Raw genomic sequence first — 14,067 nt, forward strand, 5'->3', positions numbered from 1 at the left:
GTTAGTTTGTTCCATTTAATTCCTAAGGTTTCCTCGCTGTCTCGCTGGATATTACAAAAATGGACAGCCGAAGTAGGGCATCCGGGCACTTTGAACCCTTTGAAGCGTACCGTTCCGTAGGTGAAAGTTTGCCCAGTTTGATCGAACGAAAGCTTCTTAAGGCGTAAACATGCCGTAATGCTACAATGTCGCCGTAATGCAACGTTTAGGCGTAGTTGGGACTGGTGTAGTAATATGCGGCTGAGGCCGTGACAGTCGCCACTCACTTCTTCTAATCTAATTGTGTACCATTAGCGCGGCTGTGATTGAGGGTGTTGAGGATTTCGTCCCCGGACTTCACCTCGACAAGCGTGCTGGGCGATGCAGTTACAGTCATCCGGATTGGAGAAGTATGGAAATCGTGGGTCAGTCTCGCGTGACATACATGCCCTCCTTTGCGGTTGCATAACATCGTCCGCCAACCCGGTTGTTGTTGGTATTCGATTCGTATTCTTTGGTATGTTCATCCGCTTGCACCAATCCGTTCGGATTCTCTACCTCTCCCCCCCCCCCCCCCCCCAAAACCAACACCATCTTGAGAGAGGTTGGCCCGACGCGCGATGCAGCATATTGATCGTGTTACGATTACTCACACGCGGACGTGATGGACCAGTCGCCTAATTAGCAAGGCAACCTTTTTTTCCCTCTACTCCTTTTTGCACAATCAGCTGGCGACCGCGAAAGGCCGCCGCATACACATTCCCAACCGGTTACCGGTTTCCTCGTACTACTACTATCCTACCCATTCATCGCGAGATGATTCATCTGGGGTTTTGTGAATGATGTTTGCTCGCGAATTGACGTCACGGTGGCCAGCGGCTGAATGGAGTGTTTTCATTCAACCATGCGAAGGTTGCATTCCGTGGCGTCCTGTGTCGTGCCTACTTTTTCACTGCAAGCTATTACTAATCCGCTGAGCAGTAGTGCAACGGCCCGGCAACGTTTGATGCTGTAAACAGTTTTTGTACAGCGGTACCAGTCCTGCCTACCAGCGCCCTCTACATCAGCACGGATGCACTTCGCACCCTAACCTCGAACTTGCGAGCTGTCAAAGTGCTAGCGGTTTTGCAGACGTTTGGTATCGATTCTGGGGAAACAATTTCGGCATACAAATTGGGGTGCTGGAAATGCACCACGCGGAGGGGAAGGGAAGGGAGAATCGGGAATCGTAGCGTGCATTTTCGGGGATGCGCATGCGCCCCGCACGTTCTGCCGTTCGTCTGCACGCGAAGAAGCGCATTGTATGTTGTGTGTTGTGCACACTGGACGACGAACAAAAACAACAAGTACAAAAGTTGTCGATTCGGTGAAACCTCACACCGGAGCAAATATTAAAACTGTCTTCGTCCGAAGTAAACCGCGTGTGTGTGTAGTAACAGCTCTTTTTCGTTTGTTTGCGGTTGCTGGCTGGCTAGCTGGCTGAAAGACTGTCTGGTTTGGCTACGTTATACAAACAACGGCAGAGCTTAGTAGCGCAGAAATATGTATACCGTCCGTTTCCAAAATGGACGGGGTACAGTCACGACGACAGGCCATCGCCGATTAGTCACTGCCCGAGAATGGAGAGATTAAGTTCGCTAATTCTTGTTCCGATGTTTTCCCTTCTGGTGTAAGCCGAGTCGCTAATCCATCCGTCCGACAGTGCAACGGCAGTAGTAGTTGTTCAGTGTCCGCGGGGGTGAGTGGAGATAAAAATAAAAGTCAATCCGCAATCATCCTTCTGGGCATCCGAGCACACACAGTGTCCGAGTCGGAGGCGTGTTACCTGCTAATTGGCTAATTGGGGGCCATAATAAAACAGCCAATCGCCAATTGGCTCCGAGAAGACTTTCGCCATGGTGTTCGTAGAATCTGCACGACCTGGCTGGCTGGCCGGCTGCGGTCGCGTTGTGCCAATTCCGTGAAAAGAAGTGATTCAAGAGGTGCCACACTACTGGACTTCCCACACGAGTAACAATGCGAGTAAACGGTGTGTACCGCTGCTGTTCTGCTCCAACATTTTAGCGAACACGGAAACTCGATGACTTGGCGAGACGAGTGCTCCCACATCCATGGCGTCCTACTCCTCGATTCCGTTTAACCTGATTGCACCGCACCGGACGGACCGGATTCTGAGGAAGTTTATTTTTGAATCAAAGATTGATTGTTTTTTCTGTCGGTGTTGTTGTTCCCCACGCTCTCGGCTCCGGTAAGATTCCGGTTTTCTCGGCAGTAGAAGAACGGGGGGGAAGGTTGTCTTCGGGGTTGTGTGTCAATTGGCGGTATGATGCAATGGATGCTGTGCATGAAGAATTCCCGTAGTAAACGATTCTCTGCTGTGCGCAAGTGTTTATCTGCGTGTGTATGCCTGTGCGTGTGCTTGTAAGTTTGTTTTATCGGAAAAATTTCTCAATGAATTTCTCTGGTGTATCTGGGATCGATTGACTGGCTCGCTTGCTGGCAGCAGTGTATTCTGCATCCATCCCAGTGAGTAATAACGGGAATTCTGAGAAGGAAACGCAAGATATTCGCAACCAAAGTACGTGGCGGCAGTTCAAGTATTCCCACAAAAACAAACAATCCCCCTGTGTGTATGTGTGTGTGTGTGTGTGTGGGGGGAATGGAGAGCGCCGAGCGTTGGAATTTTTAACCATGTGGGACTGTGGCGAGTGTGTTTCGGAAAATGTGTTTTCTTTTCGCGCGGTTGGATTCATTTCTCGGAATTTCTGGTGCAGCTTCTAGTAACTGGGTGGTGACTAATGGACACCATCGGGAGGGGAATTGAGGGCAACATCTTTTGATCCCGTTGGGAGTTTGCACTCGCAACTTCCGCAGGATAGTAGGCGTTGGAGTTAGTGGACTTACTGATGGACACGTTTTCCGTCACAATCCAAGGAGCCCAAGTAAGCTTAGTAGGCCAACACTTCTGGGATGCAATATCCGAGTTGAAAAGGCATATTTTGACAACAACCAACCTTCTGCAGTGTCTGTTTTTCCGACCGCTGGTCAAGCCCATGTTTACTTTGCTGTGCGGCTAAACGTTTTCATGGCGTCGTCGTCGTCGAGTTCAGTGAACGAATCCGTCACGCTTGTGAACATAAAAACGGTTCATCATTAAAAAAGCAACCCCGATAGAATCAGAGAGACAGAGAGGCACCAGCGTGGTGTTTGATAAGTGGCAGAGTCATGGACTGGTCGGTTAGAATGTAATTGTGCGGTGTGTGTGGTTTGCGACCAACCATCAACCAGCTCTTTAATCTAGCCAGGCTCATCTTCTATCTTTCCGTACCATAAAAAGCAACCGAATGGAACTGACACGGTTTTGTTGCCATTCTTTACTTGCAGAGTTTTGATACAAGCGGTACAACGCTAGGCACAATAGGCAACCCAACCACAACGACCAACGTATCGTCGGCAGCGCGTCTGCGGCCGAAAAGTAACACTTCTTCAGAGCGTACCGATTCCTACCGCTTCTCGATGGCGAACCTGGAGGAAACGCAGGAGGCCGAACTGGATGCCATATTGGGCGAACTGAGCATACTGGAGGAGCGAGGTGATCTGCGCCATGGTCGAAGTCACAGTCGCACCAACTCCACAATATCCGCCGCCACCAATACGACACTGTCGTCGGAAAGCGGTTGCAGCAGTGTGGCAGCCGATACAGTCTGCAGTGGAGGTAGCATTGCCAGCGGCATGGGAGTCGGTGGAGTCGGTGGAGTTAGTATCAGTCTGCACCGTGAACCACGTACCGACAGTCCGGACAATGATTCCGCGTTCAGCGATACCGTATCGCTGATGTCGAGCGAATCGTCCGCTTCCAGCAGCGTGAGCAGCTCCCATCTGAAGCACCTCCAGGCGGCAGCCGGTGGTACGGTAGTGCACAGCGGTGCTACCTCGGGACCAACAGTTAACCAACAGAATTTGCTGGACGGTGGCAAGCAGGCCAAAATTCACCTCGCACTGCAAAAGCTAGAACAGGCCTCGGTACGGCGGCTGTTTGTGAAGGCGTTCTCTGCCGACGGTGCCTCCAAGTCGCTACTGGTCGACGAAACGATGAGCTGCGGGCACGTGACACGCCTGCTGGCAGACAAAAACCACGTCCAGATGGAGCCGACTTGGGCCATCGTCGAGCACCTGCCCGAGCTGCAGATGGAGCGACTGTTCGAGGACCACGAGATGCTGGTCGACAACCTGATGCTGTGGAATCGGGACTCGAAGAATCGCGTACTATTTCTTCAGCGACCGGATAAGGTAGCGCTGTTCAAGACACCCGAAGCGTTCCTGCCCGGCACACAGATGGCTCCCGGAAGTGAGCACGACGAGCAAACGAGGTAAGAAAGAGATACGAAGAGCAAGACGCCACGATGGGGTAGCGTAATGAGTTTGAAATTTAATCGATTTTTTCTTCGCCTTCGCCACAGGACAATGTTGCTGGATGAGTTCTTCAACAGCGGGAGCCAGATCGCGCTGGAAGGACCACTGTACATGAAGAACGATGCCAAAAAGGGCTGGAAGAAGTATCACTTTGTGCTGCGGGCATCCGGGTTGCATTACTACCCGAAGGAAAAGACACGTTCGGCCAAGGATTTGCTGTGCCTGGCGCTGTTCGCCGGTCACGAAGTGTACCGTGGTCTTGGATGGAAGAAGAAGCACAAAGCCCCGACGGACTATACGTTCGCATTGCGGTGTCCGAAGGTACCGCCCGGTGTGAAGGGCGTTCGGATGGTGAAGATGCTGTGTGCGGAAGATGCGTCCACGATGGAACAGTGGATAACGGCCATACGCGTTATGAAGGTCAGTATTAATGCGCATCCTGTTGCGAGAGGGAATCGTGTCCTAATGGTGTCTTGTTGTTCTACTCTTTCTTCCTTCGTCACACAGTATGGAAAGAAGCTCCTAGACAATCACCGGACGCTGTTAGATGATCTGGCACGGGAAGAGCTTGACAAGCTTAGCTCCGCACGGAGCAGCTCCATCGGGAGCATTGTATCGTCCGTTCCTTCGCAGTGCAGTACCGGCAGCAGCAACAGTAGCGGAAGTGGTAGTAATCATCTTCTTGTTCCTCTCAACACAACCAACGGCACCAACGGCAATGGCTGCACTGCCAACGGTAATGGACGGCTCTCGAGAGCGTCCTCGTCCAGCTCGAGCGGATGTCTGTCGGACGAGAACAACGGGTTCGATTCCGAGTTTCCGACCGGCACCATTAAGCGCAAACCTTCGATGAAACCAAATCTGCCCCTCACCTCGATGACTCGTCAGCTGAAGGAAGTCGGTGAGACGACACGACTGAAAGATTCGCCCGGTGCCGGATCGATAGGATCGGGTTCGTTCGGTGAAGGTGGCACACTCACACGGCGTCACAGTCGGCGAAGAAGCGAAGAGAGCACCGGAAGCGGTACCCTAAAGCGACGCCCGATGCCAACCCAGAATCGTGGCTCGATCGAAAGCATGAGTTCCTCCGCATCCACACCAACGCCTGTTGGCAGTGTGTTGAACACGCCGGTTAACTTTGAACCGCCGGTGACCATCTTGAGCCCGTCGTCTGCTCATCCAACGATCGTGACACCTGCCGGTACGATCGTTGAACCGATACCGTCCTGCATGACTGACTCGACGTTTTCACTTCCGCCACCGCCGCCACCTCCTGCTACGGACGACCCCGCGAACTTTTCCGGCTCTACTCTGTCGCTCGATTCGCTGCCGCCTCCGCCACCACCGAACGAACTCGACAACTCATTTAGTGGATCTCAACTGTCGCTGGCTTCCGTGCAATTACCTCCACCGCCACCACCGTCAGTGACATCGGCTTCTTCGGCGGCGGCTTCGGCAATGGCGGCGTCGGTAGCATCGTCTTCCATGCCAACGGTGCAGTCTTCCTCGGCAGTTCCTCCAGCCGTTAGCACGACAACCACAACCACGAACGCTGCTTCCACTGTTCGTCAGCAGGAACAACGTCCAATCAATGCTATGTCATCCATGGCGCAGGCCATAAAGAAACTAAACAGCCACGTGCATACGTTACCGAACCCAACAACCACGCCCAGCGCCATCTTAAAGAAGGAACCAATCTACTCGAAAACACTGAAGCCTTCAGCTTTGAAAGCTCCCCCATACAAGGCACCTCCGCCTTACAATGGTTGTGATGGTACCGATGCGCCTCCGGCAGCTCCGGCCAAAAGTGTGTCCTTTGCCGAGTCACCGGTGCTGTTGCGGCGCAAGGTTTGCTTCGAGGATGAAGTGCAAGAAGTGCCGCCGTCACCGAGACGTCTCTGTGCTTCATACAGCGTCGGTCCTCCGGCTCCACCACCAAGGGCTGAAGCGACGCGCCTTTCTACCACGTACACGTCACCTAAGCGGCTCAGTGAATCGAGCGCCAATCCTCCCCACGACTTCCTGAAAGATCTCCAGCGTGTAATGAACAAGAAGTGGCAGGTGGCGCAGAAATGTAAGCTTGAGCCGGCGACAACTCCACACGAGGTGCTTGGCTTCCGTGATATTCACGGTGGAAACGATCTGTACTCGTCCGCAACGCCTTACTACCGCGAAACGGCTAACGTGAGCAACTGGGTGCAGGAACACTACGGTGCAGCTCCGGACGGTTTGTATGAGAACCTTGGCAGCAATATGGGCGTAGAACCAAACTATCCTATCGTGCTGAACGTAACATTGCCCGGCATGCATCAGCAATGCGCTCCGACCGGTGGGCCAATGGCTTCCGGTGGAGGTAGTGTGAAGAAGCGACCACCACCACCACCCCCAAAGCGCAGCGAGAAGACACAGCTGACTACCACCTCCACTACGACATCTAGCGTAATATCACAGCCTGGCCCCGGGGCGATACCTTCGGCGCATCATCTCCATCACCATCAACAGCTGCTGAATCAGCAATACCTGCAACAGCAACAGCAACAACAGCAGCAACAGCATCAACCACCACCATCTCACCAGCAACGAGTCTGAACCCTGCTGTGCCTGTATTGGCCACAATGCAGGAAGGAAAGTGCTACTAAATCCGATACGTACTAACCTCGGTCGTGATAGGCTAGCCTAGCGCCTAAATGTATGCATGGACGGGGAATGGTCTGGCCTAGTATGCAAATACACATACACACACACACACTTACGCATATATTTACGCAACTCGTGCAAAACCCGAAAAAGTCTGCTTAGTAAAAGAATGGAACGTTCTTTGTTTTTAGTAACTAAATTCGCTACTAAGCCGTATAAGGTTAGGAGTGGGCGATGATTTAAAGCGACTCGAGTAATTTAGTAAGCGCGCAATCGATCAATCATTATTGTGATTAGGTAGAGCAAAGCGGAATGATGACGGAGAAGGAGCGAGCACATTTTTTAAGGTATAATTTATTTAAATCACTTTAGTAGATAAACCTCCGAAATGGGCCACCGAATGATGGGCCTAGAGGAGGAGCAGAAGCAGAAGTAAACGAAAATTTCGAAGCTTTTTGTACAATAATTCATTACATGTGCACAGTACTACCGCGGTAGGGATAGTGTTTAAGAATCTCGGAGTATGGCGATGAGGACGGGCTTCCGGTCCGGAACCTTTGTACCCTATGTAACCTATGAACCTATGTGCTTTGTTCTAGTAGCGCGGCTCTCGTGGATCAATGGTGGATCTTTTTGATTGTTATTAAAGTAAAGCGATATAAAATATCCGGCTCCACCAACAGAACCAACGCGGACGGATTGGCCAAGGGATTCTCCCGCTTCGGCCTTGGTTGTTGTTAGACTGAGAAAGAAAGAGAGAGAGAGAGCGTGCGTCATGGGTTTTCTTGGTGTGGGCAAGCATCAACGACGAAAGTACTGAAACTGGAATAGTAAACCGAGATGGATCGGTTGATCCTTCTTGCTAAACCAAATGTGGGAAATCGATCCCAGTAGCCCACGGGGAAAAGAAAGAAGCGAGAGAGAGAGAGAGCGAGCGAGCGAGCGAGCGAGGAAGAAGTTTTGTACAGTTTTTACGGTTCTTATCGTGGAGTGTAGAAACGGGGATTAGTAAACCGACACCGAGAGTGATGCGGCGCGAACGATTTACTAACAGCAAGTGCCATGGGCTAAGCGTAGTTTTTAAGCGGACACATATTAATATTACCGTTCTAACTAGTGTGTCGTAATAAATCTTCGGACCCGTGTATATGTGTACGTCGTCAACTTTACTACTACTATTCTGTGCTTCTTCATCATTTTACGTAGATCGCTGATAGTGTTAGTTACGTTAAACAAACCAACATGCTTTTTGCCGTAAAAAGCAAACGTTGTTTCCCTTGTTCCGGTAAGATCAGTTATCTGTCGCGAGTAACAGTATATGTAATTCTTCTAAGTAGATCGCTTCGATTGAGCTTTTATTTGGACGGTTTTGTCATTGAATGGTTACTACATAAGCTTTGAATTTTTGGCGAGGAAAAACGAGCTGCAGTCGAGGGACGGGAAGCCTGTCCAGTTAGGTATGCCTTTTTGGTAGTGGTTGACTGTGAACTGTGGCGCATTTGGAGGCATCATTTACGACGATTTGTAACAATTTTGCTCGCAACGGTATACGTTGCGGGTACGATCAAAATATATAATAAGTAAAATACACAATAAAATACACAATTCACACAAAACACAGCATAATACAACATCAGACTACGATTATTAATGAAACACCACGGCGGGAGGCATAATACAATAATTTTACAAAAAACGAACATATATATCGAATTTTACAGTGAATGTGCAATAGCGATAACACGAAAGAATGTGAGTGAGTTTTTGTGTGGCAAAGAACGTGTTTTTTGGTTTGGATTGGTTTTTTTTACGAAAGAGGTGTTTTACACAGTCCACGTATTGGACGATAAATGAAAGTAGTATAGTAGAAGAAAGAATATGATATTCGCACACCAACACAAGGGGGTTGCGAATGCGTGGAGGCGGGATTTGGATGAAAAGTTGATAATATATTAGGAACAAAACATTGGTGCTTTCGAAATTAATGTAAATTGTGGTGGGGAAAGTGAGCTATTCTCAAAGCGGCACGGCATCGTACGTAGCAAGCTGTTGTGATGCTGTAAAAATTCAATTCAGTTCAATGCTGAATGCTTCGTATCAAATGCAAACAATGATTGCCAAATACACACTACACACGTACACTGAGGATCGCACTGAGGACGAGCTCATAATGCGGATCATGCCAACACATCAAACACCCAGTACGACACTTCCGTCTTTGTTCGTTATTATCTATCACAATGATAAAACTCTTCTTAAATGTAGAACAACCTTCTTTTTGCGTAATGGAGACGATCTGCGCATCGATTTTGAAGAGAAATAATAAATTTAACAGCTTAATAGATTAACAGCTTTTTTTGTGAAAGTCGATGATGCTCCATGCTTTTATGGGGCTTGTCCTTGTATACAAATATTCTAAATAGTATTACTCAAACGAAAACAGATGGTGAGAATCGTTTAGAGAGCAAACGGCCTGGTGAAAGCATATATCTCTAATCTCCTTCCGATCTACTTTCTGCCAGTCTATAGCGATCTAGGGAGATTGAGCAGGGCATTGCTCCGCTTCCACAGAGCAAGACAGAGAGGTATGATTTCGGGTGAACGATAGCAAGAGATGCTTAAAATATGGAGTAACACGAACCAAACGCTCATACAGGAACAAACCAATAGGAAATATTAGTGTGTGAAAGCTTAACGGAACCGTCTGTAACAAAACGTACGAATATTGTGCTTCAGTACTACTGCAACAGTGAGGATCTCCGAAAGGACGTGTTAGGCAGAGCTGAAGTGTGTGACTGATCTTGCATACATATTTAGCTTGAATGTTCCTGCGCAAAAACCTCTTACCGCTTTCTCGCACACTAGCAAACAGTAAAAGTAAACAAAAACGCTGCATGCCTTTCTAGCTATTATTCCGTTTCTGTCTATTGTTTTTGCGATGTAGATGTTTTGCTGGAATCGTACGGGACGCGCGGTCTAAGGGCGGCTATACAAAAGGGGACATGGTGATTGTGTACACGTAAACAGCGGGAAGACAAAACCGAACCGAAGTGATACGAAGAGTGGATTAGGTGTGAAGGAGAAGGAAACTGTGTACGTTTTAAGCAACAGACTAATATATATAGAACCTAAAGTAAACACATAACAGAAACAAAAGCTTCCAAGCTTGATGAAGGTAAACTATGTAAAAAACAAAACCCCGGAACAAAACAACAGAAAGGAAACAACTAAGAATAAAGATGCTGCCATTACAAAATACACCTTTGCGTAGTTGATTGGTGAGTTCGTGCTTGAAGTGTTACAAAAGGTAAGCCACGTGCAAGTGTTTCGCGTTGCGCGTTGATCATGTGTTTACACGCTCTCTGCTGGCGCTAGTGTTCTACGCGGTTCTTCTACATGTGTGCGTGCGTGTGATTGTGATGTGCGTTGCGTAATGATCATTTGATCGGCCTGCTAGATTCGTGTGGTGCGTAATGCCGACCCCGTGCGTGATTTTGCGGGAAGCATTCAACAAGTCAGGATGGCCGAGCGGTCTAAGGCGCTACGTTCAGGTCGTAGTCTACTCTGTAGGCGTGGGTTCGAATCCCACTTCTGACAAAGGATGTTTTTTTCCATGCATTATGTTGAAATGATTTCATTCGTAGTATTTAGATATCTCTTCTCCTTCTATCGCTTGGTGGGTGCTTGGGTGGATTATGTGTGATTAACAGCAACAGCTACCCCCATTTTACTCATTGGTCTCAGTAATCAATGAACCGAACCAAAGCTCATTCATATTATATTCCATTGGACTCCAATTGTGTTGATAATTACATTGATGTGTCGCTTTCTTCGTGTACGAATCGCGGTCCAGTTCCCTTTTTCTTATACTACTTTTCCTGTGATCTATGAAGATCTTTTCTTCTATTTCCCTTTTCTTCTTTTTCTTACGCTTTCTTAGTTTTTATTTCTCAGGATTGAATTGAATAAGATGCTTTTTTGAGGTTTATAAATAGAATTTGTTGTAGCGATTTCTAAGATTTGTGAAACAATAGACACGTCAGGATGGCCGAGCGGTCTAAGGCGCTACGTTCAGGTCGTAGTCTACTCTGTAGGCGTGGGTTCGAATCCCACTTCTGACAAATGAAGCTTCTCTTTTGCTAAAAATCTTGTAATATAAACCCTGAGATTTCGTTTAGTATTTCTGGCACAGCGTCTCTGCTTAACACACATAATTATTACTCAACTCGTAACTATTTGAATGTACTTTTAATTGCTTTATTTGTTTGTTTCTGATTGATACATTGTGTCACGTGTCTACTAAACACTTAATTGTCAAATATATGTCAAAACAATGTTTATGTTTTCAATCTTTTAGCTGTTGCGAAGGAAAATGTTTATATTACAAACAAATACAATTTATTGAAGTATATTTTATCGATGTACTCTCGGTTTAATGTTAAACATTAGAACATGGAAGTGATAATATTGCAGTCTAAAATTGTAGATATTTATTGTACAACTGTTTTTGTCAAGTATGTTTTTTACAACTTACATATTCAAAGATATATACACATTTCAACAAATATTTTTTCTTTTCGAGATCTAGCTATCACGCTACAAATTTTGCTAAAAATACAGTTTGATGTCCCACTCCTGTGATTTTAGGAAACAATAGACAAGTCAGGATGGCCGAGCGGTCTAAGGCGCTACGTTCAGGTCGTAGTCTACTCTGTAGGCGTGGGTTCGAATCCCACTTCTGACAAACGAAGCTTATTTTGCCTTAAAATTGTAATAAAACTCGGACCAGAGTCTACCTAGCTCATCTTATCTTATCTATCCTCAGTAGAATAATAATGTGATGACCTACATCATGCATAACCTTTATAAGTATACATACTCGGCAAAATTTTTGGTTGACCTTTTTGTAGACATATTAGATAAATGTATTGTGTGCCTTCTTAATGTTACTAGTTCGCTGTCAAAGATTCGTGAAAACAAGGTTGATTATTAAACTGTTTTGTTAGTTTGGATTGCGAAGATGAGAATGATCCTAACCATACAATGTCACGATGTTATGGACTAATGTAACAATATTCTATCATGTTCTTCATTTGCAAAGTCCTACCCTGCAGGTCTGTGTGCTCATTAATACGTTTATTTAAACTAAAAATTGTTATTGTTGTCCCAGTCCTGAGATTTAAGAAAACAATAGACAAGTCAGGATGGCCGAGCGGTCTAAGGCGCTACGTTCAGGTCGTAGTCTACTCTGTAGGCGTGGGTTCGAATCCCACTTCTGACAAATAATTTCACTATTTTCTTGATGTTTTGATGATATAAGGCATGTTCTACAACAATTGATAACTTCAGGGTGAAAGTAAAAGACCTACTTACGAGAAAACAACCCGAACAACAACGTAATGTTAATGTCTATTTCTAAAAGTCGAAAAACGGGTAGGTGTTTTTAATTATGGTAATAAGGTAAATCCTAGATTTGTAGAATAGTAGACGAATGACGAATGTGCTATTGTTAGATTTAAATCACGAACGAAATCGATTCACGCTTTCATCGTTTTCTTTCTTTGAAGGAGATCAAGACACAGAAACTGTGATGTGGGGGCCCCACGGTCGCAATATTTTAGTCGTGATCATTGTGAAGAAATTGGATAAATCGTTGAAAATTTCTATAATACTTTACGATTAATTAGTGTTTGATGAGCGTCTTCTTTAGGGCGACGATTAATGTATAATAAGTATTAGTTTTATTGATCTAATACATTAGGCTTTCTCCAAAGTATTTCCATCATTATTGTGTGTTTTTTTATGAATGATCAAGTTATTTTAAATGGTAATGTTAAAAGAATGTATATCGAACATAAAGTAATTCAAACAATAACATTACTGATATAAGTTGATCATACCGCCGCTGTGGACCGGCTAAGGACACAACGCCTTTTAGCTTGCTTCCACAATGTGAATTTATTTTAAGCGATAGATTTTTAATTGTTTTTTGTTCTTAGGCGATTTTCAGTAATAAGTAAAATCTCATGAAAGAACCAGTTTCTTCACCGAGAGTAGTAAGATAAGCGAAATCTTCGTAGATATGCTAAAACAATGATTCGTAAGTTATCCCCTCTTGGATCGAGTGTGGGAACCAGTACAGTGTGAATCAGCTCTTCATCGACATGTCAGGATGGCCGAGCGGTCTAAGGCGCTACGTTCAGGTCGTAGTCTACTCTGTAGGCGTGGGTTCGAATCCCACTTCTGACAAATAATGCTTTTTTTATGCAGTGTTGTTCACCTCCTATCTGGTTACACCAATGCCTTCTTTATTTATCTATTAAGTGCTCACTTTTATTTCATTATTTTATATGAAACATTTTTTTACGATTTTAATTTCTTATTGTTAGTCTGGAAGAGTATGCTTGTAGTCTAGTGTTTTCAGTGCTACACATTTAAGAGTTCAAACTTCGCTACAGTAGCAACATTAAAGGCAAATACTGACTGAAATTGTGTGCTGTAATTGCGACATCATCTGTGCATGTTGTCTTATAAATGTTTTATAATTCCAAAATCAATTCTTAGCTGCTGTTGCCTAAAATATTGTTATTACAGTGGCATCTATTAAACATTTGTTTTAGAAAATAATACGTTGGTTTGTTGTTGTGGGGTGGCGGTGGTGGTAGGTGTTGGTATGCACTGAGAAATCTATTTCGCATGGCAAAAAGAAACTTTTGAATGTCAGAAGTGGGATTCGAACCCACGCCTACAGAGTAGACTACGACCTGAACGTAGCGCCTTAGACCGCTCGGCCATCCTGACTCTTGAAGCAGGGGGCAAATAAACGTGTTAAAATCCTCGAGCATTTGACATCTGATATCATTCTCGTACTCACGCGTTCATCCGTTGTGTTTGGTTCCATTTTATTACCGGCGTGGGATGGTTTAGCCGCAGCTTTAACGTCATGCAATTTAAAAACTAAATAATTGAACGCTGAAATAAATGCATGAAGAAAATAATGAACATTGATATAGTAGTGTGCCGCCAATATTTTTACTG

General features: G+C 45.9%; 1 protein-coding gene and 6 non-coding genes across 10 annotated transcripts in view; 6 read left to right on the top strand and 1 right to left on the bottom strand.

The window, feature by feature from the left end:
* LOC118504984 (abnormal cell migration protein 10) overlaps positions 1-10,285 on the top strand; it is a 48,824-nt gene extending 38,539 nt beyond the window's left edge. For 2 of the 4 annotated variants that reach the window (XM_036040140.1, XM_036040139.1), the window contains exons 2-4: positions 3,364-4,349; positions 4,440-4,812; positions 4,900-10,285. In XM_036040140.1, coding sequence (XP_035896033.1) covers positions 3,496-4,349; positions 4,440-4,812; positions 4,900-6,981 — 3,309 coding nt within the window. In that variant the 5' untranslated portion in view covers positions 3,364-3,495 and the 3' untranslated portion in view covers positions 6,982-10,285. Of the gene's footprint in view, positions 1-1,587; positions 1,718-3,363; positions 4,350-4,439; positions 4,813-4,899 lie in introns of those variants that run through there. The other 2 variants (XM_036040141.1, XM_036040138.1) reach the window with 2 other exon arrangements.
* Positions 10,286-10,543: 258 nt separating this feature from the next.
* Positions 10,544-10,626, top strand: Trnal-cag. The gene has a single exon. It is a non-coding gene; the product is annotated as a tRNA-Leu (tRNA).
* Positions 10,627-11,067: 441 nt separating this feature from the next.
* Trnal-cag lies at positions 11,068-11,150 on the top strand. The gene has a single exon. It is a non-coding gene; the product is annotated as a tRNA-Leu (tRNA).
* Positions 11,151-11,690: 540 nt separating this feature from the next.
* Trnal-cag lies at positions 11,691-11,773 on the top strand. Its single transcript has one exon. It is a non-coding gene; the product is annotated as a tRNA-Leu (tRNA).
* Positions 11,774-12,227: 454 nt separating this feature from the next.
* Positions 12,228-12,310, top strand: Trnal-cag. The gene has a single exon. It is a non-coding gene; the product is annotated as a tRNA-Leu (tRNA).
* An 885-nt stretch (positions 12,311-13,195) lies between these two features.
* Positions 13,196-13,278, top strand: Trnal-cag. The gene has a single exon. It is a non-coding gene; the product is annotated as a tRNA-Leu (tRNA).
* A 469-nt stretch (positions 13,279-13,747) lies between these two features.
* Trnal-cag lies at positions 13,748-13,830 on the bottom strand. Its single transcript has one exon. It is a non-coding gene; the product is annotated as a tRNA-Leu (tRNA).
* Positions 13,831-14,067: the final 237 nt, after the last annotated feature.

This window comes from Anopheles stephensi, chromosome 2 (assembly GCF_013141755.1).
Source record: "Anopheles stephensi strain Indian chromosome 2, UCI_ANSTEP_V1.0, whole genome shotgun sequence".
Taxonomy (NCBI): domain Eukaryota; kingdom Metazoa; phylum Arthropoda; class Insecta; order Diptera; family Culicidae; genus Anopheles; species Anopheles stephensi.